This window comes from Dipodomys merriami, unplaced genomic scaffold, assembly GCF_024711535.1.
Source record: "Dipodomys merriami isolate MVZ:Mamm:240054 unplaced genomic scaffold, mDipMer1.0.p SCAF_34, whole genome shotgun sequence".
NCBI classification, from domain to species: Eukaryota; Metazoa; Chordata; class Mammalia; order Rodentia; family Heteromyidae; genus Dipodomys; species Dipodomys merriami.
This window is the reverse complement of record NW_027204937.1, coordinates 4054977-4073893: the sequence shown is the minus strand read 5'-3', so window position 1 is coordinate 4073893 and position 18917 is coordinate 4054977. Positions and strand designations below refer to the sequence as shown.

At 33.5% G+C, this 18917-nt stretch overlaps 1 protein-coding gene across 2 annotated transcripts in view; it reads left to right on the top strand.

Moving 5' to 3' along the window:
- Positions 1-18917, top strand: part of Mysm1 (Myb like, SWIRM and MPN domains 1) — a 39808-nt gene that overhangs the window by 2785 nt on the left and 18106 nt on the right. For both annotated transcript variants that reach the window (XM_069987157.1, XM_069987156.1), the window contains exons 2-10: positions 1520-1595; positions 3149-3219; positions 4798-4875; positions 4969-4992; positions 6193-6271; positions 9090-9188; positions 11581-12341; positions 16196-16326; positions 17509-17612. In XM_069987157.1, the coding sequence (XP_069843258.1) occupies positions 1520-1595; positions 3149-3219; positions 4798-4875; positions 4969-4992; positions 6193-6271; positions 9090-9188; positions 11581-12341; positions 16196-16326; positions 17509-17612 (1423 nt within the window). The remainder of the gene's footprint in view (positions 1-1519; positions 1596-3148; positions 3220-4797; positions 4876-4968; positions 4993-6192; positions 6272-9089; positions 9189-11580; positions 12342-16195; positions 16327-17508; positions 17613-18917) is intronic.

Genomic DNA, 18917 nt, shown 5'->3' with positions numbered 1-18917 from the left:
TTCTCCAATTGGTTTTGTCATAAAATTCTTCATTACCTACCTACAGAAAACCTTCGTGGTCCATATACATCTTCTTTGCTCATTTAACAAATGTTGATGGAGTACCTTCTATAGTCCAAGCCCTGAGCATATAACAGTTATAAAAAGCCATGTTCAGAAGTAATTTCTTGTTGAAAAAAGCTCATATAAACTATGTATGTCAGATGAAGGTAAATGGAAGGAAGATAAATGGCTTGTCTTTATTGCTTATACTTGCCCAGGAAAACACTAAGACCTGAAATTATGGGACCTCATTGCTAAGTATGGATATACCATAGGATTGTTTTGGAAAAAAGTGACAATATGGCAACAGACTGTGGATTATGAAGGAGGCTTATATTTCAGGCTTATAGTATTTCTGGCTGGGGCAATGAAAAAAATAGAAGTGTCATTGGCTAAGACAACTTTCATAACAATGGAAGAATACTAGATTTGGAAGGAAAGGTGATTTAGGTTTAAACCTGTTAACTTGTGGTACCTATAAAGATTCAGATTGGTGTCCATATGTATATATCAGAGTGTGGATGTTGCTGATCCTTACTAAGGAATAGTAATGAAAAGATTTCTGCAATGAATGTGATATGGTACGAGTCCCACCTCCTATACTCTTGGAAGACTTAGTTATTTCTGCAATGCTTTCCTTCTGCTAATATGTCTTATAACCTGTATTTAACCTTGTCTAGATTAGATTTGACATGTGTTAAAACTTGTGTGCTATAAACAGTTGAAAGACACTACTGCTTTCAGTTGATGGTAGAGAATACCTGTTAGCCCCTCAGTCTGTTGTAACCATTATAGGTCTAATTAAAGGTAAAGGTATATATGTTAATTGATAAGTTTTTGCTCTTTTAGAACTCCAAAATTTTAGTTCTGAGGAAAAAATACTCAGTAATTTGATTCAGAAACTGTAGTTTCATACAGGCAAAAGTAAAATGCTAAATTATGTCATAGATAGGGACCCCTAAAACTTAACTATTAAACCTTTTTTCATATGAAGTGTACATTGTCATGTATTAGTTCAATAAAATGAATGAGAGAAATAACTAAGATTGATTTTTCCATGAACGTAGGAATCCTCCAAATAACCCAAATTATTTAAAAAATTTTATGAGATGGTATTAAGACTTCCTTTATTACTTTCTATTTTGATTCTTCTAATTTCATTTTTTCCTTCATTTTGGGGTGGTATTGGAAATGGTAGATGTTATGGCTTAGATACAACTAAAGAATTTAATAATGTTGAATGAGTTTATATACACACATACACCTCCCCCCACACAGATAAATCTGGATTTTTGGTTCATTTAGGTTATTTTTTTCCTCAGAGGGTAAAAGTAAAGTGGGTGTTTCTGTAGTATTAAATCTGCTGAGGAGAGTGTGGAACTATTTTCTTAACATGAACAGCTGGCTAGTTTCTTTGCTATATAAGTTAAAGCCATTTACTAAGACATTATAATTTTTTACCCCTTAATTATTACAGAAATGATGGAAATGAAGCATCAGTTTTACATGCTGATCACTATCTTGATTCATGGAGAAATGAGAATGGCCTTATTGTAAGTATTTTGTTAAATATTATTCATTGCCCAAGTTCTTGTTCTCAAAAATTAAAGAAGCAGTACTTCACTTTGAAAATATGAGAACTGTCTTTCTTAACTAAAAAATGGTCTGGTAGAGGCTATTTGGAGTCAGGCGGAGTTAGGTACAAATTGTTACCACTTCTCAAGTTTGTGAGTCTTGGTTTCTTCAATTTAAGAAATGGGTAATACCACAGAATGTTTTTGTTATTTCACAATTATTTACTGAATACTTACCATGTGCCAGACACTGGGCCAGGTTTAGGGAATACAATTATAATCAAGATAGACATAGCCCTTCTTTCAAGGAGCTTTTATTCTAAAGAAAAGTCAAGTGAAAAACCCTACTACAGTTTATGAAGGAAAAAAAAATCAAAGTATTGACAGAATACTCAGTGTAGGAGGATAATTAAGATAAAGCTGTGAATGAAGAAAATGTTGAGGAAGTATTTAAGTTTAAAGTCATGGGAAGACTAGGTAGATATGTGAATGGATGAGAAGTAAAATTCGAAGCAGAATAAACAGCAAATGGAACAGCTGTGGTTGAAAGAACTCTAATCTCTGTGTAGAATGTGGTAGAAAAAAGTGACACAGTTGAAAAGTAATGTAAGATCTCTGCCTATGGTTTAGATCATGCCAAAGCATTTTAATTGTTTATAAGTGAACTAAAGCATTGATACATTTCATAAATATTTTTAATACAGATGTAGGCTCATTTTTATAACATTTATCTTGCTTGCTCAATGAATAAATATTAGAAGGGAGGGAAGCAGAAATAAAATTATAAGTACCCTTTAGGAAACATTTATAGTAATCTTTGTCTTGGTTGGTAGCAGAAAAGATAAAACGGATAGATTTGAATTATATTTTAGAAGTAGAGCTTTATGTTAGATTGGATATCAGAATTAAGGTAAAGGAAAAACACAATTCTATCTTTGTAGATTCACTTAGTGACTATTAATATATTTTGCTAAATTGGAAAAGCTGGGGAAGAAGTAGATGGAGACCTGATAATGAGATCTGTTATGTTAACTTTGAGAAGCCAATTATATATTTAAGTGGAAATTTCAAATGAGTAGTTGATAAAATAGTCGAGAGCCTGGAAAAGCACTATGAGCTGAAAATATGTAACCTTGAGAATTGATCCATAGATGGATCAATAGGATCCATCCATCCTGTGGATGATCTATAGAGATTGTTGCTGAGGGACACAAGTATTGAGTTTTGGAACTAGGTTAAGTGTTTAGTAGAATGTCTGATATCATGTTCTTTTGTACATGATATCAGCCATTTTACCCTGTCATGGGTTAGGAACATGAACCCTGGAATCCAGAATATATGCCTCTAAGTCAAATCTCTTTCATTGGAAATGCTAGCAGGGAGATGGATGTGTATATGAAATGTTAATGCCTATGTCATAATGTTATTGTGAGAATCAAAGGCACAGGCTGTTAATATTTGTTATTATATAATTATGTATTTTACTTAACAAAACAAATTAATACATTTAATAAAACTTTTTTTTTAAATAGCCTTGGACTCTGGATACCACTATCAGTGAAGAGAACAAAGCTGTAATTGAGAAAATGTTGTTGGAAGAAGAGTATCCTTTACTGATTATGAAGAACGTAAAAGTTTCAAGGTTAAAAAAAAAAATCTGTCAGGAAGTGGTGCTGTGGCTCAAGTGGTAGAGCACTGGCTTTGAGCTGAAGAGGAGAGGGATAGCACCCAGACTCAGAGTTCAAGCCCCATGACTGACCAAAAAAAAAAAAAAAAAAGCAGTGCAAAAGTTACAGAAATAGGTCACTGTAATTACTAGATGAGTTTTATTTAGCTGCATACTGCTGTTATCACATTACCTCCTGATACAGAAGACACCATTGTATTCTTCAGGTTCTGCTTTACTACCAGTTCATCTTTTCAGCCAACTCTTTATGATATAAGAATACTGAGGAGGAATTATAGAATATTTAAGTTAGAACCTAAGTCCACAGTTTCATTCTTAGTTATATAAGCTAAAACTCAAATATGTCCATTTGCCCAAGGACACAGAATTAGAATTTGCAAAATTCTCAACTGATTCTCAATTCTTACAATTTATAACTTTTTTGGGGGAAGAAACTTATGTAAAAAACACAAAACATATATAGCAGAATGAACATTTTTCTTCCAAATTTGTGAATACTTCCCTAAGGTCCAGCCATTTTGCTGCCTCTTGGGATTTCCTTCATCTGTGCTTGCTGTTTGTAATTAACTTCTTGGGACTTGGTTTTCTTACAAGTATGATGAAAGGAATGAACAAAACAATTGAATTTTTGGCAATAGTCTAATAAATACAGATTTATTTTTAACTCTTCTGTTTGCATTTCATAGATTTCTACACAGTAAGCCATAATTTCTGTTCTTCCTGTTCCTATTTGTTACTGTAAATTTTAGAATCTGTAACTTTAATTATTGTAGGTTATCCCCTTTTGTGTTTTCTTGTTTGCTAACTTTCCCTAAACATTGCAGTTATAATCTAGATTATTGCTTTTCAACAAGAAGCATAAGTATTATAAATTTTCCTAGTAGCTTCACTTAAAATAAGCAAACTTAATTTTAGTTATATAATACATATTTAATTTTAATACTCTTGTTTCAATACTTGTCCATATTAGCAGAATGTTTCAGTCTTTGTTTCATACTAAGTATTTGAAACCCAATGTGTATTTTATTTGTATATTACATCTTAGTTCATGCAAGCCAATTTTCAAATGCTCAGAAGTCACACATGTGGCTGGCTAGTAGCCACTTGTTCCTTTTCAGATATGGAAGCAAATAGAATAAGGGTTATATAAATATTTAGTTACATATAAGCATAAGAGATACATAATCAGTTACTTAGTAGAAGCATAGAAGACTAGGATGGTGGTTTTTTTTTTATAATTTTGTCCTCAATACAGTTACTTGTAATGCATAATATAATATAATAAACAGTAAATATTTGCTAAATGATTAATGTCTCAGACGAATATAACAGTATTATATAGTAGGCTCCTTTGAAGAAGTTTGAGAAGAAATTTCTTGGTAGACTTAAATATTAAGTTTTACTGAACTCTGAGTCTGGGAATGCCCATTTTATAAATCACATAAGGGCATTATCACCAATAACAATTTTTAAATTTCTTTAATAATTATATAGATATTATTTATCAAAAAAATCACATCCAGGAAAATTCTGGCTTGATCAAAAGGAAGATAATAAAAAATACATGAACAGGTAAAAAATCAATTTATAATACTATTAAAAATATGAGTTGTATTTTTAGAAACTTTTTCACAGGCTTCCTTATTTTTCTTTTTACATGTGCAGTCTGCAGAAAACAGCAAAAATCATGTATGTATTTGTTTTATATTTTTAAACCTTTTTGATTGGTTAGAGTTTATGAGAGAATTTTTTTAAATTTATAATTGGCTAGAGGAAAGGTACTCTTGATTGAAAAACAAATGTAAAAACAAAGTGTTTTGTACAGAAGTTGGAATGCATAATTTTATGTTGTTTATTTGCCAAATTCTTTTAATGACCTTTTATAGGGAGTTCATATTACAGAAAAGATGACTAGAGCTATAGGGAAACATTATTAGAAGCGCCTACCTAATATGAATTGGCTTGATTCCTATTGCTCTATCAGCTAATTTTAAATTTTCAACAAAATTAACTTTGATTTGTGGCTTTTAAAAGTTACCCACAGAAGTTGCCAAGTGCTGGTGGCTTATACCTGTATTCCTTGCTACTCAGGAGGCTGAGGAATACAGTGCAAAGCCAGGAAAGTCTGTGAGACTCTTACCTCCAGTTTACCACCAAAAGGCCACAAGTGGAGATGGGGCACAAGTGGTAGAGTGCCAGTCTTGAGCAAAGGAGCTCAGGTCCTGATTTTAAGTCCTATGACCAGCACACGCACATGCACAAAATTATCTACAGAAATTAACTTTTAAAATATCTTTATAATTGGATAAAATTTGACATTATTTACAGTTTGTAGACTTGCAAGTTTATGGTCTATTTAAGGGTAGATTTCTAAGTGCTCAGGAGTTTGAACGCTGTGCAGCCTTTGGCATTTACATTTTGCTGAATAAACAAAGTGAATGGAAAGGTAAATGGTGATTTTTTTTTTAATGGTTGTTCATTGCTTGAAACACTAACTTAAAAAAGAAATAAATGTAATGTCATAGTTCTGACTTCTTTTCTGGCTCAGTATTTATGTAATTTATACAGATGAACCAAAGAGTTATTTGTAGAACCATTTTAAACTTACATGCCTCTGTTACCTCTTGACTTCCTTAGATGGTTTTTAGTGTTATCTTCACTCAAATCATATATTTTGGGGGTTTCTATCATTGTGAGTAGAGATATATAACAGGGTAAATCTATTCCCCTGGGTAGAGGCTGCAGCATTTTTTTTGTTTTTGTTTTTTTTAATTCACAGACTCAAAAAAATATTGATTTTAGCCCATGGCTATCTATAACCTTTAGTTGCATAAATATGGAATGTTCCATTTCAGAAAATTTTTTTGCAATTCCTCTTTTTCCCCTCAGGGTACACTCTCCTACAAAACCAGCCAGTTACTCAGTAAAGTGGACGATAGAAGAAAAAGAACTGTTTGAACAAGGGCTGGTAAATAGAGCAATTTTTAATTTGTAGTAAAATGATTCTAGAAGCAAATATTGATACAGTTGTAAGATTAAACTTATTTGTAGAGACCAAGCTTGTAATTGCTATTACTCTTACCTTTCATTTTTCACAATTATAGTGTAAGTACAAGAAAATTCTTTTTCACCTATTTCCAAGGCACTAAAATTGGATAGTTACATATTTTTGGTAGTGATAAAAATCTGAGAAATTGGCTGTTTCTTTATATGACATCTGAAATAAAAGTACCTGAACTAAAACTATTAAATATTTAGTTGTTTTCTCTGAAAACAGAACAAAACCAAGTAATAACCTGTGTATTTGAAACTGAGTGGTCAGCTGAGTTCTTTTTTCCTCCGACTGTTTGGGATAATGTTGTCCATGTATTTGACTACACATGTTTGAAGACCAGTAACTTTTCTTTACTGTATGTGTCTCACTGAGATCTTTTTAAATATACAGAAGTCATATAAGGGGGGAAAACATGGTGTTCTAATTCTGAAAATACTCCTGACTCTGAAAGAAATCTTTAGCAAAATATTCAGATCTTTTTTTCTTTTTGGTGATACTGAGGTTTTAACTCAGGGCTTTGTACTTTCTAGACAGGTGCTTTGCTGTTGATGCTTTAGTTATTTTTGAGATAGGGTCTCACATTTTTGCCTGGGCTAGCCTGCACCTTGACCTTCCCATTTATTTATTTATTTTGATGCACCTGAATGACAAGTACGTGCTACTACACCCTCTGTTGGTTGAAATGGGATCTTGCTAAATTTTTGGCAGGATTGGTCTCAAGTATAGTTCCTCTAGATCTTTTCTCCCTGAATACGTAGAATAACAGTTATTAGCCATCATGCCCAGTTTCATTTTTTAAAACTATCATTAGTATTTTTTAAACGATCAAGACTGCATTGTGTATTTTAGCTGTATGTTACTCAGTATTTTGCTAATTTTGAGATTATATTTATGTATTATATAGAGAGCATAATTACAGATTTGGAATGCAAATTAAAATATTAACTTTTTTTTTTGTCGAACATGAGGCTTGAACTCTGGGCTTGGGCACTGTCCCTCAGCTCTTCATCTCAAGGCGAGCACTCTGCTTGAGCCACAGTGTCCCTTCTGGTTTTCTGGTGGTTTACTGGAGATAAGAGTCTCACGGACTTTCCTTGCCTGGACTGGCTTTGAACCGTGATCCTCAGATCTCAGCCTCCTCAGTAGCTAGGATTACAGGCGTGAGCCACCGGCGCCCGGCTAAATATTAACATTTTTATGAATGAGAAATAAAATGCATTTTAAGACTATAATATGTATACTCCATGATGTTCTTATGTAAAAACAGAATCTATTTTCAAGTTTTTAATCTGTTTGAAAATTTTTTTCTGTGCTCTTGATACTTTTTGTATCAGCACTTTAACACATTGCATGGTAGTCTAACTTTACCAATCTTTTACTTAAGGTTTCTAACAATTTTGCATGAGATCCGTAGTCTTATTTTGACATTCGATAGATATGTCCTTTATGCAAGTGGCTTATGAATTTAGGGTTTATTTTTTTGATTGTTGTTGATATTGGTGGTAGTTGAAGAGACTTAATTTACATGTTCAAAGTTCAGATGAGGAAGTGGTGCTGTGGCTCAAGTGGTAGAGCACTAGCCTTGAGCTGAAGAGCTGAGGGATAGCACCCAGGCCCAGAGTTCAAGTCCATGACTGACAAAAACAACAACAAATAAAGTTCAGATGACTACCTAAAGTTACCAGATGTTAAGGCTCCCTCACTTTTGAGGTAAACTGTGCTCTCCTCTTTCTGTATCCTTCCAAAGATACGTTATCCATATATAAACAAATGGGAATTTACTTACACAGAGATAATTAGAAATATATGTACAGGAAGGTATTTTAAAATATTTTCTTACACACAAAATCCTCTGAATTACTGGTAATACATCCTTCTACCTTAGTCCATTGATAAAGTTTGCTTAAAGACTGAATCTTTCTGAAGGGAATTTCTTCTTTTTGTTTGGCATAGGACTATCTTTTTACTCTGTTAAACATTTTGGAAAGTTTTTTTTTTTTTACTCTCTTCCTCCCATTTTCTTTGTGACTATACCCCTATCATCCCAAGTGATCTATTTACCCAGTTACTCTTGTCTTCAAAAGTGTTTCATGCTGTCCTCTTACTTACTTTTGTTTACCTCATGATAAAGAGAATTAATTCTTCAGTAAGTTAGTCATCTCTAAAATTGCAAAGGTGACTTTTATATGGGACCCCTGCCATGTTCTCTGTTCTTCCTCAACAGTTTCAGGTGTTAGGAGGTACATTGAAAGGAAGATACCGATAACAATTCTGCTCTATTTCTGAGTCAACTCACTGTGATATTAGCGTATATAGGAGTATCTGCTGTGGGACATTCTGTGGATAATATTGAGATATGAATAGAATCTGAGTAGAACAATTGTAATTAGTGCACATATTCAGTTGATCCTACAAGTGGAAAATGTAATCTACTTCTCTCTTAGGCACTTGTTTCTTTTAAGAAGATATCTTATATTTAGAACTTTATAATGTTTAGTATGAATTCATACAGAAAGGTATTGTGAGTCATTTTGTTCAATTTTTGGAATTCGAAGTTCAATGAGGAAGGTAAGCTTTGATTTTAAAAGCTGAATCTGTTGATGGGGTTTCATTTTTTGCTTTAGAAGATAGATAAGATGAATTTTTCATTTGTTGTTTTTTGAAATGTTGCAGTTGCTTGAAATATAAGTGAGCTAACTGAAAAGAGTATTTTTCCATTTTGATATCACAGGCTAAATTTGGCCGAAGGTGGACCAAAATTGCAAAGCTAATTGGAAGCCGTACTGTTTTACAAGTGAAGAGTTATGCCAGACAGTACTTTAAAAATAAGGTAAGCAGAATAGAAATAGCCTACTTAATTACAGCAATATTTAAGATAAAATGGTGAGTGGAAATATTTATTTAATATAAGCATTTAAATCCTATTGTTGAAATTTTATCAGCCAAACAAATAAGTGGTCAGTGGCATCCTATACAGCAAATAATCTTCCAAAGAGAAACTCTTAGAAGTCTTATCTTACTGTTTCCTCTGAAAATGTTTTCTTTTAAGTATATATATATATTATTGAAACTTCAGAATTTTAAGTATAGGTATTATTGAAACTTCAGAATAAACTTTTTAGAGCTTATAAATGATAATATAAATGATATAATATAATATTATAATATATAAATGATAATATGATATAAATGATAAATATAATATAAATGATAATGGAATCTATTTAATCACAAGTTTTTCAATTTTTTTTAAGAATCAAAAACTTTAATTACATTGATTAGATACAGCTGATTACATTGATTAGAAAGATGTAATTTTCAAGAAATTTGTGCTGATGCAGCTCTGTGATTGGGAGGGTTGGTCGTGGCGCTTGAACTCTGGGTTTGGGTGCTGTCCCTGCACTCTTCAGCTCAAGGCAAGTGCTCTACTGCTTGAGCCACAGCGCCACTTCTAGCTTTCTAGTGGTTTATTGGAGGTAAGAGTTTCACACTTTCCTGCCCAGGCTGGCTTTGAACCATGATCCTCAGATCTCAGCCTCCTAAGTAGCTAGGATTACAGGTGTGAGCCACCCACACCTGGCTCAGCTGTGTGATTTTGATACATGGATTTTTTTTTTTTTTGTGGTTGTAGGGCTTGAATTCAGGGCCTGTGGGGCCTAGGTGCTGACCTCAAGCCCTTTTACTCAAACTAGCACTCTACCACTTTGTGCCACAGTTCCACATCTAGTTTTTGAGTGGTTAACTGGAGATAAAAGTCTCACGAGGACTTTTCTGCCTGTGCTGGCTTTGAACCATGATCCTCAGAACTTAGCCTCCTGAGTAGCTAGGATTATAGGCATGAGCCACCAGCTCCTGGTTGATATATGGAATTTTTTTTAGCATGTTTTATTTGAGTTCTAGGAAAAATTATATAAAACTTGGGAATATCTTAAGTGAAACGTGTTTTAATATAAATGTATTGTACCTTGTATACGAGATAGATCTGGCATAGTGTTAGCTAGGAATAAGTGGTAAGTATTGGAATAGATTCATTATATACCTCAATTTTCAACTACCAAAAGTAGTTTCAAGGTAGCTAAATAAGGTTGAGGTATTAAATAAAAAATAAATAAATAAAAGCTTACCTGGTTATTTTATCACCATGGTCCTCAGTTATATTCAAAGATTAGGGGTAGAGGATATACTTCAGTATTATAACAGACTTAGTATTTCATGAACCCAAAGCAAAATTTCATCTGAAATTTTAAGATTGTAAACAGGAGACTGCACATAAATGGGAAGGTTGTTAAAGCCTATTGTAAAGTTGTATGTGCTAATTTTCTTGTCCTCCTGCTGCCTTTGTATTTTCTACAAAGTAAGCCAGTTAACCTCAAATATAGGATCTTAGAACTTGATTCAGTAAAGGATCTATAAATAGTTTCTCACTGAAAGATACCATATCCCTTGCTACCATTTACAAGGCTTATCAGAAACTTTATTATAAAGATTCTCTTGCTTGCTTGCTTGCCTGCCTGCCTGCCTGCCTGCCTGCCTGCCTGCCTGCCTTCCTTCCTTCCTTCCTTCCTTCCTTCCTTTCTTCCTTCCTTCCTTCCTTCTTTCTTTCTTCTTTCTTTCTTTCTTTCTTTCTTTCTTTCTTTCTTTCTTTCTTTCTTTCTCTTTCTTTCTTTCTTTCTTTCTTTCTTTCTTTTTTCTTTTCTTTCTGTACAAGACTGGGACTAGAACTTGAACCTGACATTTTTGCTCATTTGCTGATGGCACTCTACAAACCGAACCACACCTCCAGCTTCAAAATTTTCATTTCAAGTTATATTCAAGGGCAGAGATGTAACTCAGTAATATAGCACACTTCTAACATGGATGAGGCCTTCGTTTCAACCCCGACCAACCTATTCACAAACCAAGGGGAAAAGGTCATACCTACTCATTGCCTCTGTAGAAAAATGTTATTTCTATCTATAAGAGGATAAATATTTCTGTAATAGGACATATTGAAGATAATTTTGTGGTTTAAAATACAAACTATTATGCTGAAACTGCATTCAGTGAACCTGAAAAAGTATGGTTTATTTCTGAATTTAAAACATACTGAAAATATAATGTCAGGTTAAGTATGATTAACATGTAGTCAGTTTAATATTTTTATATCTGTTAATATGTTATGTCTGCTGGATCATTAAATTTCAAAGTCTTAATATTATGGGGATTTTATTCTGATTCTGAAGGTGAAACTGGGTCTGGAGACAGAAATGTCAACTCAGAAGAGCAACATTAATCTACAGGTTAAAAATGAAGATAAAGGGGCAAAGGAATGGACACTGTCATCTCTCAGGGGGCGTGCTGATCCCAACTTGAATGCTATAAAAATTGAAACATTATCTGATGATGAAGAAGTAGATATCACAGATGAGGTAGATGAATTGATTTCCCTACCACCACAACAGAATTCTAGCAGTGTTCTCTCACTAGACATTGCTGATAGTAAGACAAATGAAACCAGTCATGGAGAATTTGTACACCCAGAGTCTGGTCCCTTTTCTAAATCTTCCAAGGAATATCTTCAGAATGTAAAACAAGAAGAAATGGAACTACTTTCAGGCTCAGAAATTGCATTACAGACTGGAAAACAGAGCAACAGTGACAAAAGTTCAGTTGAATTAATTGATCAGAAATATAAACAGATTAAAAGCTTTGATGGGCAAGGTGAAAATGGAATGCTAGATGATGCCAGACAGTGGGTTTCTCTAGAGCCTTGTAAAAGGCAGAAAGATATGAGTGATAATGAAATGCTTTTTCATTCTCCTTGCCAAATGATGGAAGAAAGCCATGAGGAAGAAGAGCTTAAGCCACCAGAACAAGAAGTAGAAATAGATAGAAATGTCATTCAAGAAGAAGAAAAACAAGCAATTCCTGAGTTTTTTGAGGGGCGACAAGCTAAAACACCAGAACGTTACTTGAAAATTAGAAATTACATTTTGGATCAGTGGTAAGTATTACATTTTATTTAGATGCTGTTTTAAAAACCTTACACTCAAGTATTTTAGTCAGGTCTATGCAGAATTTAAAATTTTGCAAATGATCCAGAGAGCTTTCATCTTTATTATCACTTCAGTAGTCAAGATTTAAAGTTTGTCATAGTGGACTTTGTAAAATGCTACTGCTAGCATAATCCATCTTAGAGTGTTTGAGCTTGAAACAAAAAGTGACTGATGATTGCTTTAAGAAGCAATTTCTTAGGACAGTGTTGGGAAACTATAAATATATAATAAGTACCTAGGCAACAGTGTCTTTCCAGGTTTATTCATATGTCTTGACTAAAGAGAAGGAAACATTTGGTGATTAAGGCATGGTGTCATGAAATTTGTTTAGATTGCAGAACTCGGCTTCATGAGGATACAAGAATTTTCTGATGCATGAAATTTACACTCTAAATTGTTGGTATATTTTACTGGAACTACATGAGAGAGGGAGCAAAAGAAGGCACTTCTCACCTTATTAACCTGAATACTCTGAAAGTTGAATTTTTCTTAATAACTTATTAATCAAACCATCGTTAAACATTCATAATTACTATTACTCTTTTTTTTTTTTTAAGAATTGTATAAGGCCATCTTTACATAAGGATTCCCATTTCCTTTGCAGGGATTCTGCTTTGTTTCTTGTTTTTTTTTCTTCTGTTATATTAAGAATCTTCCTAGCCAGGTGCAGTGGCGCATGCCTGTGATCCTAGCTACTCAGGAAGCTGAGATCTGGGGATCGTGGTTTGAAGCCAGCCTGGGCAGAAAAGTCTGTGAGACTCTTATCTCCAATAAACTACTAAGAGACAGCTGGAACTGGCACTGTGGCTCAAATGGTAGAGTGCTAGCCACAAGCACAAACAGGCTCAGGGATAGCACTAAGGCCATGAGTTCATGCCCTAAGACAGGCAATAAAAGAAAAAGAAAAAAGAATTTTCCTGTCCTGTTGCATTAGCTTTCTGCTATAATCTCAGACTGTTATCAGAAAAAAGAAAAGAACTTGTTAGATCAATCACTTGTTAATATCACTTAAACATTTGGCTTTTAAAGATGCCCATATGCTGAAAGAAGAACTTTTGTTCTTGATCTTGATACATGGTCATCTTGTACTGGTTAAACTACTAAAGGTTTGACTACTGGCTAAGGATTGCATCATGATAAAAAAGGAATAACTGCTAATGGTTACTTAGAGACCTCTGAGGTATAATCTGTGTATTTAATGTTATGATTATTAAATTTATTACTTTAAATTTTAGATTCTAAATCAGGCAAAATAATTTACATAGGTACTATAAATTATATGGGAGTAGTTTTGTAAAGCATTACCATAATTCATGAAATTGGGAGTAATTTTGTAAAGCATTACCATAATTCATGAAATCATCTCAGTATTTCTACTTAAACATGCTGATTTAGTAGAACAGTGTGAAAACCAAAAGAAGTGTTCTTCAACAGAATTCAAATCTATTCTCTTAAGAAATAGGGATGAGAGTGGTGATTTTTAAAAAGGAGCAATGATAGGGAGTTAAGTTTTAAAAATAAAGAGGCCTGCCAGATTTGTTTGTAGATGAAAGTATCCTTCCATAAAAGCAGATGCAGTAGACTCTTTGTCTAGGGGAATTTTTAAAATTAAAAAAGCAGTAAGCAATGCTGTTACTGAATTCTTGCCAAATGCCATGCATTATATTTAAATTTTCTCTAGTCCTCTTGACAACTTTGTCCTCATTTTACAGATGAGGAAAATGAGAGTCACAGGATAAGAGGATAAAGAACTTGTTCCGGGTCACCCTAGGTGAAGGTGATTTCAGAGTCTTTTTTGTTGTTTTTTGTTTTGAGACAAGGTCTCTCTGTACAACCTGGTTGGCCTCACATTTATTGTATAATCCAGGCTGGTCTCAAACTTGTGATTTTCTGGCCTGAGTCTTCTAAATGCTGGGAATACTGACATCTACTGCCATAGCCACTGAGTCTGCAGTCTTAATTTGGTACTTCAGTCTTGATTTTGTGTTTTCACAAAATCAGAGCCTTGATGATTCTATCTTGCATCTTTCCTTCCAGATCTTGGTAGTCTTGTCTTCTTAACTCATTCAGGTCTCCTCAAGAGAAATGAAAGGACTCTGGACACCGTCTCTAAAATGTATTTTCTTCTTGTTTTCTGTTTCATCTTCTTCATAGAACTTATCACCACTGAAAATATATTGTCTTCTTATTTTGAGAATACTGGCAACAAGAGGACAGATTTCTGTTTTGTTTATTGGTAATTTTCTACTGCCTAGGACAGTGCTTCAAATATAGAAGGCGCTCTGTTATGGAGAAAAGATTATTGAATGTATATATCATCTGTCTTAGATGAATGGAAGTCTTGAGAGTACTTATCACTTGTTTGCCATTGTGTAGATTACTGGGTTCTGTTTAAAGCCTTTTGATTTAGATAATCTTTTGGTAAAGTCAGTATACTCGTATGATATTGTTTAGTAGACATGTTCTTTCTTGCTTTCCTATTACTGTCTGTACAGTTTGTTTCCTTTTCTCTCAAGACATCCTGAAACTTTTATATGGAAGTTTCTATTTTCTCTGGACTTCATGAGATTTATGATTTTAAATTTGTTCTGTGTTTCGAAAGGCCTAAACACATTAAAAAAACTTATTTAAAAAAAAAGAAAGGCCTAATTTGTGCCTGTTTTTTATATTCTAGTCCTCTTATTCTTTTTCATTTTAGCACTATTTCAGTCTGGCAATGTAGTATACATTATTCATTGATTATTTGATGGTCTCCCCCACTAGATTAGTTCTGTAAAGTCAGGAACTTGGCCCTATTCTCTAAAACAGTGCTTGGTATACAACGCACAAATATATATAGGATAAAATATATATCTGAATACTTATTAATAGTATCTGTTCTTGAATCCTGTTTCACTCATTTCCTTAAGTAAATGCCTTGTGAACCCACTGGTTCTTTCACTTCTAAAATGAGAGTAATGTATCTTATAAAGTTGTAAAGAAGGTAGTTGTGTAACTCACAATAAGTTACTTACAAACTCGTTTCTAATACTAACTTTTTTATTACTCTCAAACCTTAATTATGTTTCCTAGCACAACTCCTTACATTCATTCAGTAAATACATGTCTTAGGCTCATATATGAGCCTCTTTATTTCCTTCATAGTCTTCATGAGTTTCTTAATTCCACTGGAGTCTCCTGTATACCTGTTTCTGTTTGTTACTGAGAATGAGCACTTAATATTTATTGGTATCATGATTCAAAATGAATGTAAAACTTGCAAACATTTATGAGCTAGCTAAATGTTTGTTTGGCAGAGGTAGAGTAATATGTAAGTAGTAATACTAAGAGTTAGAAACGTGTAGAAGCTGATTATATTGCTCACTGATAGAACACTTAGCATGTATGAGGCCTAAGATTTGCACCATATGGGAAAAACAGTTGGAAATGTCTAGTATTACATTCTTTCAGACAAATAAACCTTCTGTCCAAAGATGTTGATTTGAGTTTAGATCTGTGAAGCTTCTGAGTTCAAAATCTAGGAAAACTGGAATCTATGGATTTTAACATTGGAAAAAGAATGATACCTATAAGAGAAAATAGCACAATACATGTACTTGTAAGTTATTGAGTCATTTAAAGATATCTTATTTCAGAAAAAAATACACTTGGGTATTAGTATTATATTTACTACACATTTACACATTGAGAGGAGTAAAATAAGGTTTTCTTAAGGTTTCTTATATATTAGACGTTTTCCCCAGAAATCTTTTTTGCATGTTTTCATTCATCCAAAATAATTTTACTTCCATCTCTTAATTAGGGAGATATGCAAACCGAAATACTTAAATAAGACCTCAGTACGTCCTGGCCTGAAGAACTGTGGGGATGTTAATTGTATTGGACGGATTCATACATACCTCGAGTTGATAGGAGCAATCAATTTTGGATGTGGTAAAAATAAAAACCCAACAACATTTTTTATCCTGATAGCACCTTTTAATTTCTGTGGCGATTACAATTCAAGTAGATTTAAGTATGTAAAATTCACAATATACCATAGTTTTTTTGGAATAGATGTGTTATATTAAGATTTTGCTGTAAAATTTTTTTGATTGAACTGTTTCTTTTTTATCTACAGTAAAAATTGAAAGTGTAATTTTAAAAGTGTTTGATCTAAATAGAAACAATTTGGGAACATAGTTCTTTATCAAGTGGAAATATAATTTTAGGAAAAGTAGTGAAAAGTTATCTAATTTGCAAATACAACTTGAGGCCAGTATAGCACTTAAAATGATTCAGATATTGGGATCATTTTATACAAATATTCTAAAATACAAAAAATTCTGAAATTTGTAATGTTTCTTGTCCCAAGTGTTTTTCATAATGATTACTGAACCTGTGCTGAACTCCCACTGGAAATGGTATCTAGCAATGATTAAATAAAAGGAAATAGTGTAGGAGTCTTACATGTAATAAAAGCACTAAAATATTTTCATTGAAAAAAGTTTTTTTACCTTAATCAAGTTTGGAGTTGATTAGTATGCAAATTTCAAAATGTATTCTACCCTCTCATTGAATTAACATGACAAGAACTTGTAGAAAGCTAATAGTTATAGTTGTGTATAGTCATAAGGTAAATGGAACCTCACCACTCATAGTTAAAGAACAGGATTTTGTGATTGTTTGTCTATGAAAATGAAGCAACAACTACGAAACTTCCATAGTTAAAGAACAGGATTCTGTGATTGTTTGTCTATGAAAACGAAGGAACAACTACAAAACTTCCATAGCTAAAGAACAGGATTCTGTGATTGTTTGTCTATGAAAGTGAAACAACAACTACAAAACTCGCTGATAGAAATGATTTCATATTATATAGAGAATACACATCTGCCTTGAGGTCTGCTCTTCATTTCAGTGGCCTGGTTTGCCCAATGCCCTGAATATTGAGGCTATTAAATTTTTTTTTTTTTTAGAATTATAGCAATGCTTTATTTGAGAAAGGCAGGATAGCACACCAGATGTATGATCATGAAATAACAATCACAGGAGTTCAGCTATAAATGTATTGTCCTACTTAATGAACATATTTCACAAATGATACATTGTTTTATAATTTCTGAATTCCAATAGAACAAGCTGTATATAACAAGCCACAACCAGTTGATAAAGTACGAATCAGAGACAGAAAAGATGCAGTAGAAGCTTACCAACTTGCCCAGCGTTTGCAATCTATGGTAAGCAGTCAGCTTTGTTGCTTAGTGGTCTTTTCACTGTATTCCTTACTTTAGTAAGGTATGCCATTTTTTTGTGGGGCATGGGGTTTGAACTCTGGGCCTGAACCCTGTCCCTCGGCAATTCAGCTTAAGACTAGCGCTCTACCACTTGAGCCACTGTGCCACTTCTGGTTTTCTGAGTGCTTTATTGGAGATAAAAGAGTCACAGACTTTCCTGTGCAGTCTGGCTTTGAACCATGATCCGCAGATCTCAGCCTCCTGAGTAGCTAGAATTACAGGTGTGAGCCAATGGTGCCCAGCTTGCCTATTTGTTTTTTTTTTTGGGGGGGGGGGGAGTCTGGTCGTGGGGCCTGAACTCTGGGCCTGGGCTGTCCCTCAGCTCTTTACCTCAAGACTAGCGCTCTACCACTTGAGCCACAGCGCCACTTCCGGCTTTTTTCTTTTTGCTTATGTGGTGCTGAGGAATCGAACCCAGGGCCTCATGCATGCAAGGCAAGCCCTCTACAACTGAGCCACCTTCCCAGCCCCTTGCCTATTTTTTATATCTGCTTACAAATGACTTTGTTAGAAGGACTGGTTTCTCTTGCACTTTTCTGTGTTCTGTTCCAATTTCCATTTGGTATACAAGACGAAACAAGCTCTCAAAATTGACTTACAAACCATTTAGAACCATAATGTGTTTCTGACATGGCCTTCAGCTATTCAGTTTGATTTATAAATCTGTCTTTTAAAGCTATATGGTTTATGGTTCAGTTTTCTTTTTCTCTTCCATTTTGGAATAATTGCTCTTTGTGTTTCATATGTTGAAATCAGTGAATTTTAAAATGTTTAAAAATTGGTGAATCATATTTTTAAAATAAAGTTATCCAGTAAGTCTCTTATGAGTTATAAAAAGATCTTGTTAGTTTTGCATGTAGTGTAAGAGAAAGAGAATAAAAGTGTATAGATGGTTGAGTAGCTATTTTTCTGAGTATTTAAAGTATAAATCATTTCTACCTAGATGTGCTTATCTAAGAATGTTTTCAAATAACTAGGTAGAGATAATATGAGTACTATAATGCCCTTTGGCAGTTGGTCCATTTCAAACAATTCAATAATGAGGTTTATAAAACTAGACATTAGTAATAGAATCAGTGAATTTTTTACTTTAAAGCCAGGAAGTAATTTTGTTTCTGGTTCTCAATATTATTCTTTTTTCTGTATGTCCTTACAAAGTTTTTAGTAGAGAAGGTTGGAGAGAATTCATTTTGCTGATGGTCTACAGTATTTTATGGATGAAACTGAAAATTAAAGAAGAAATGGAAG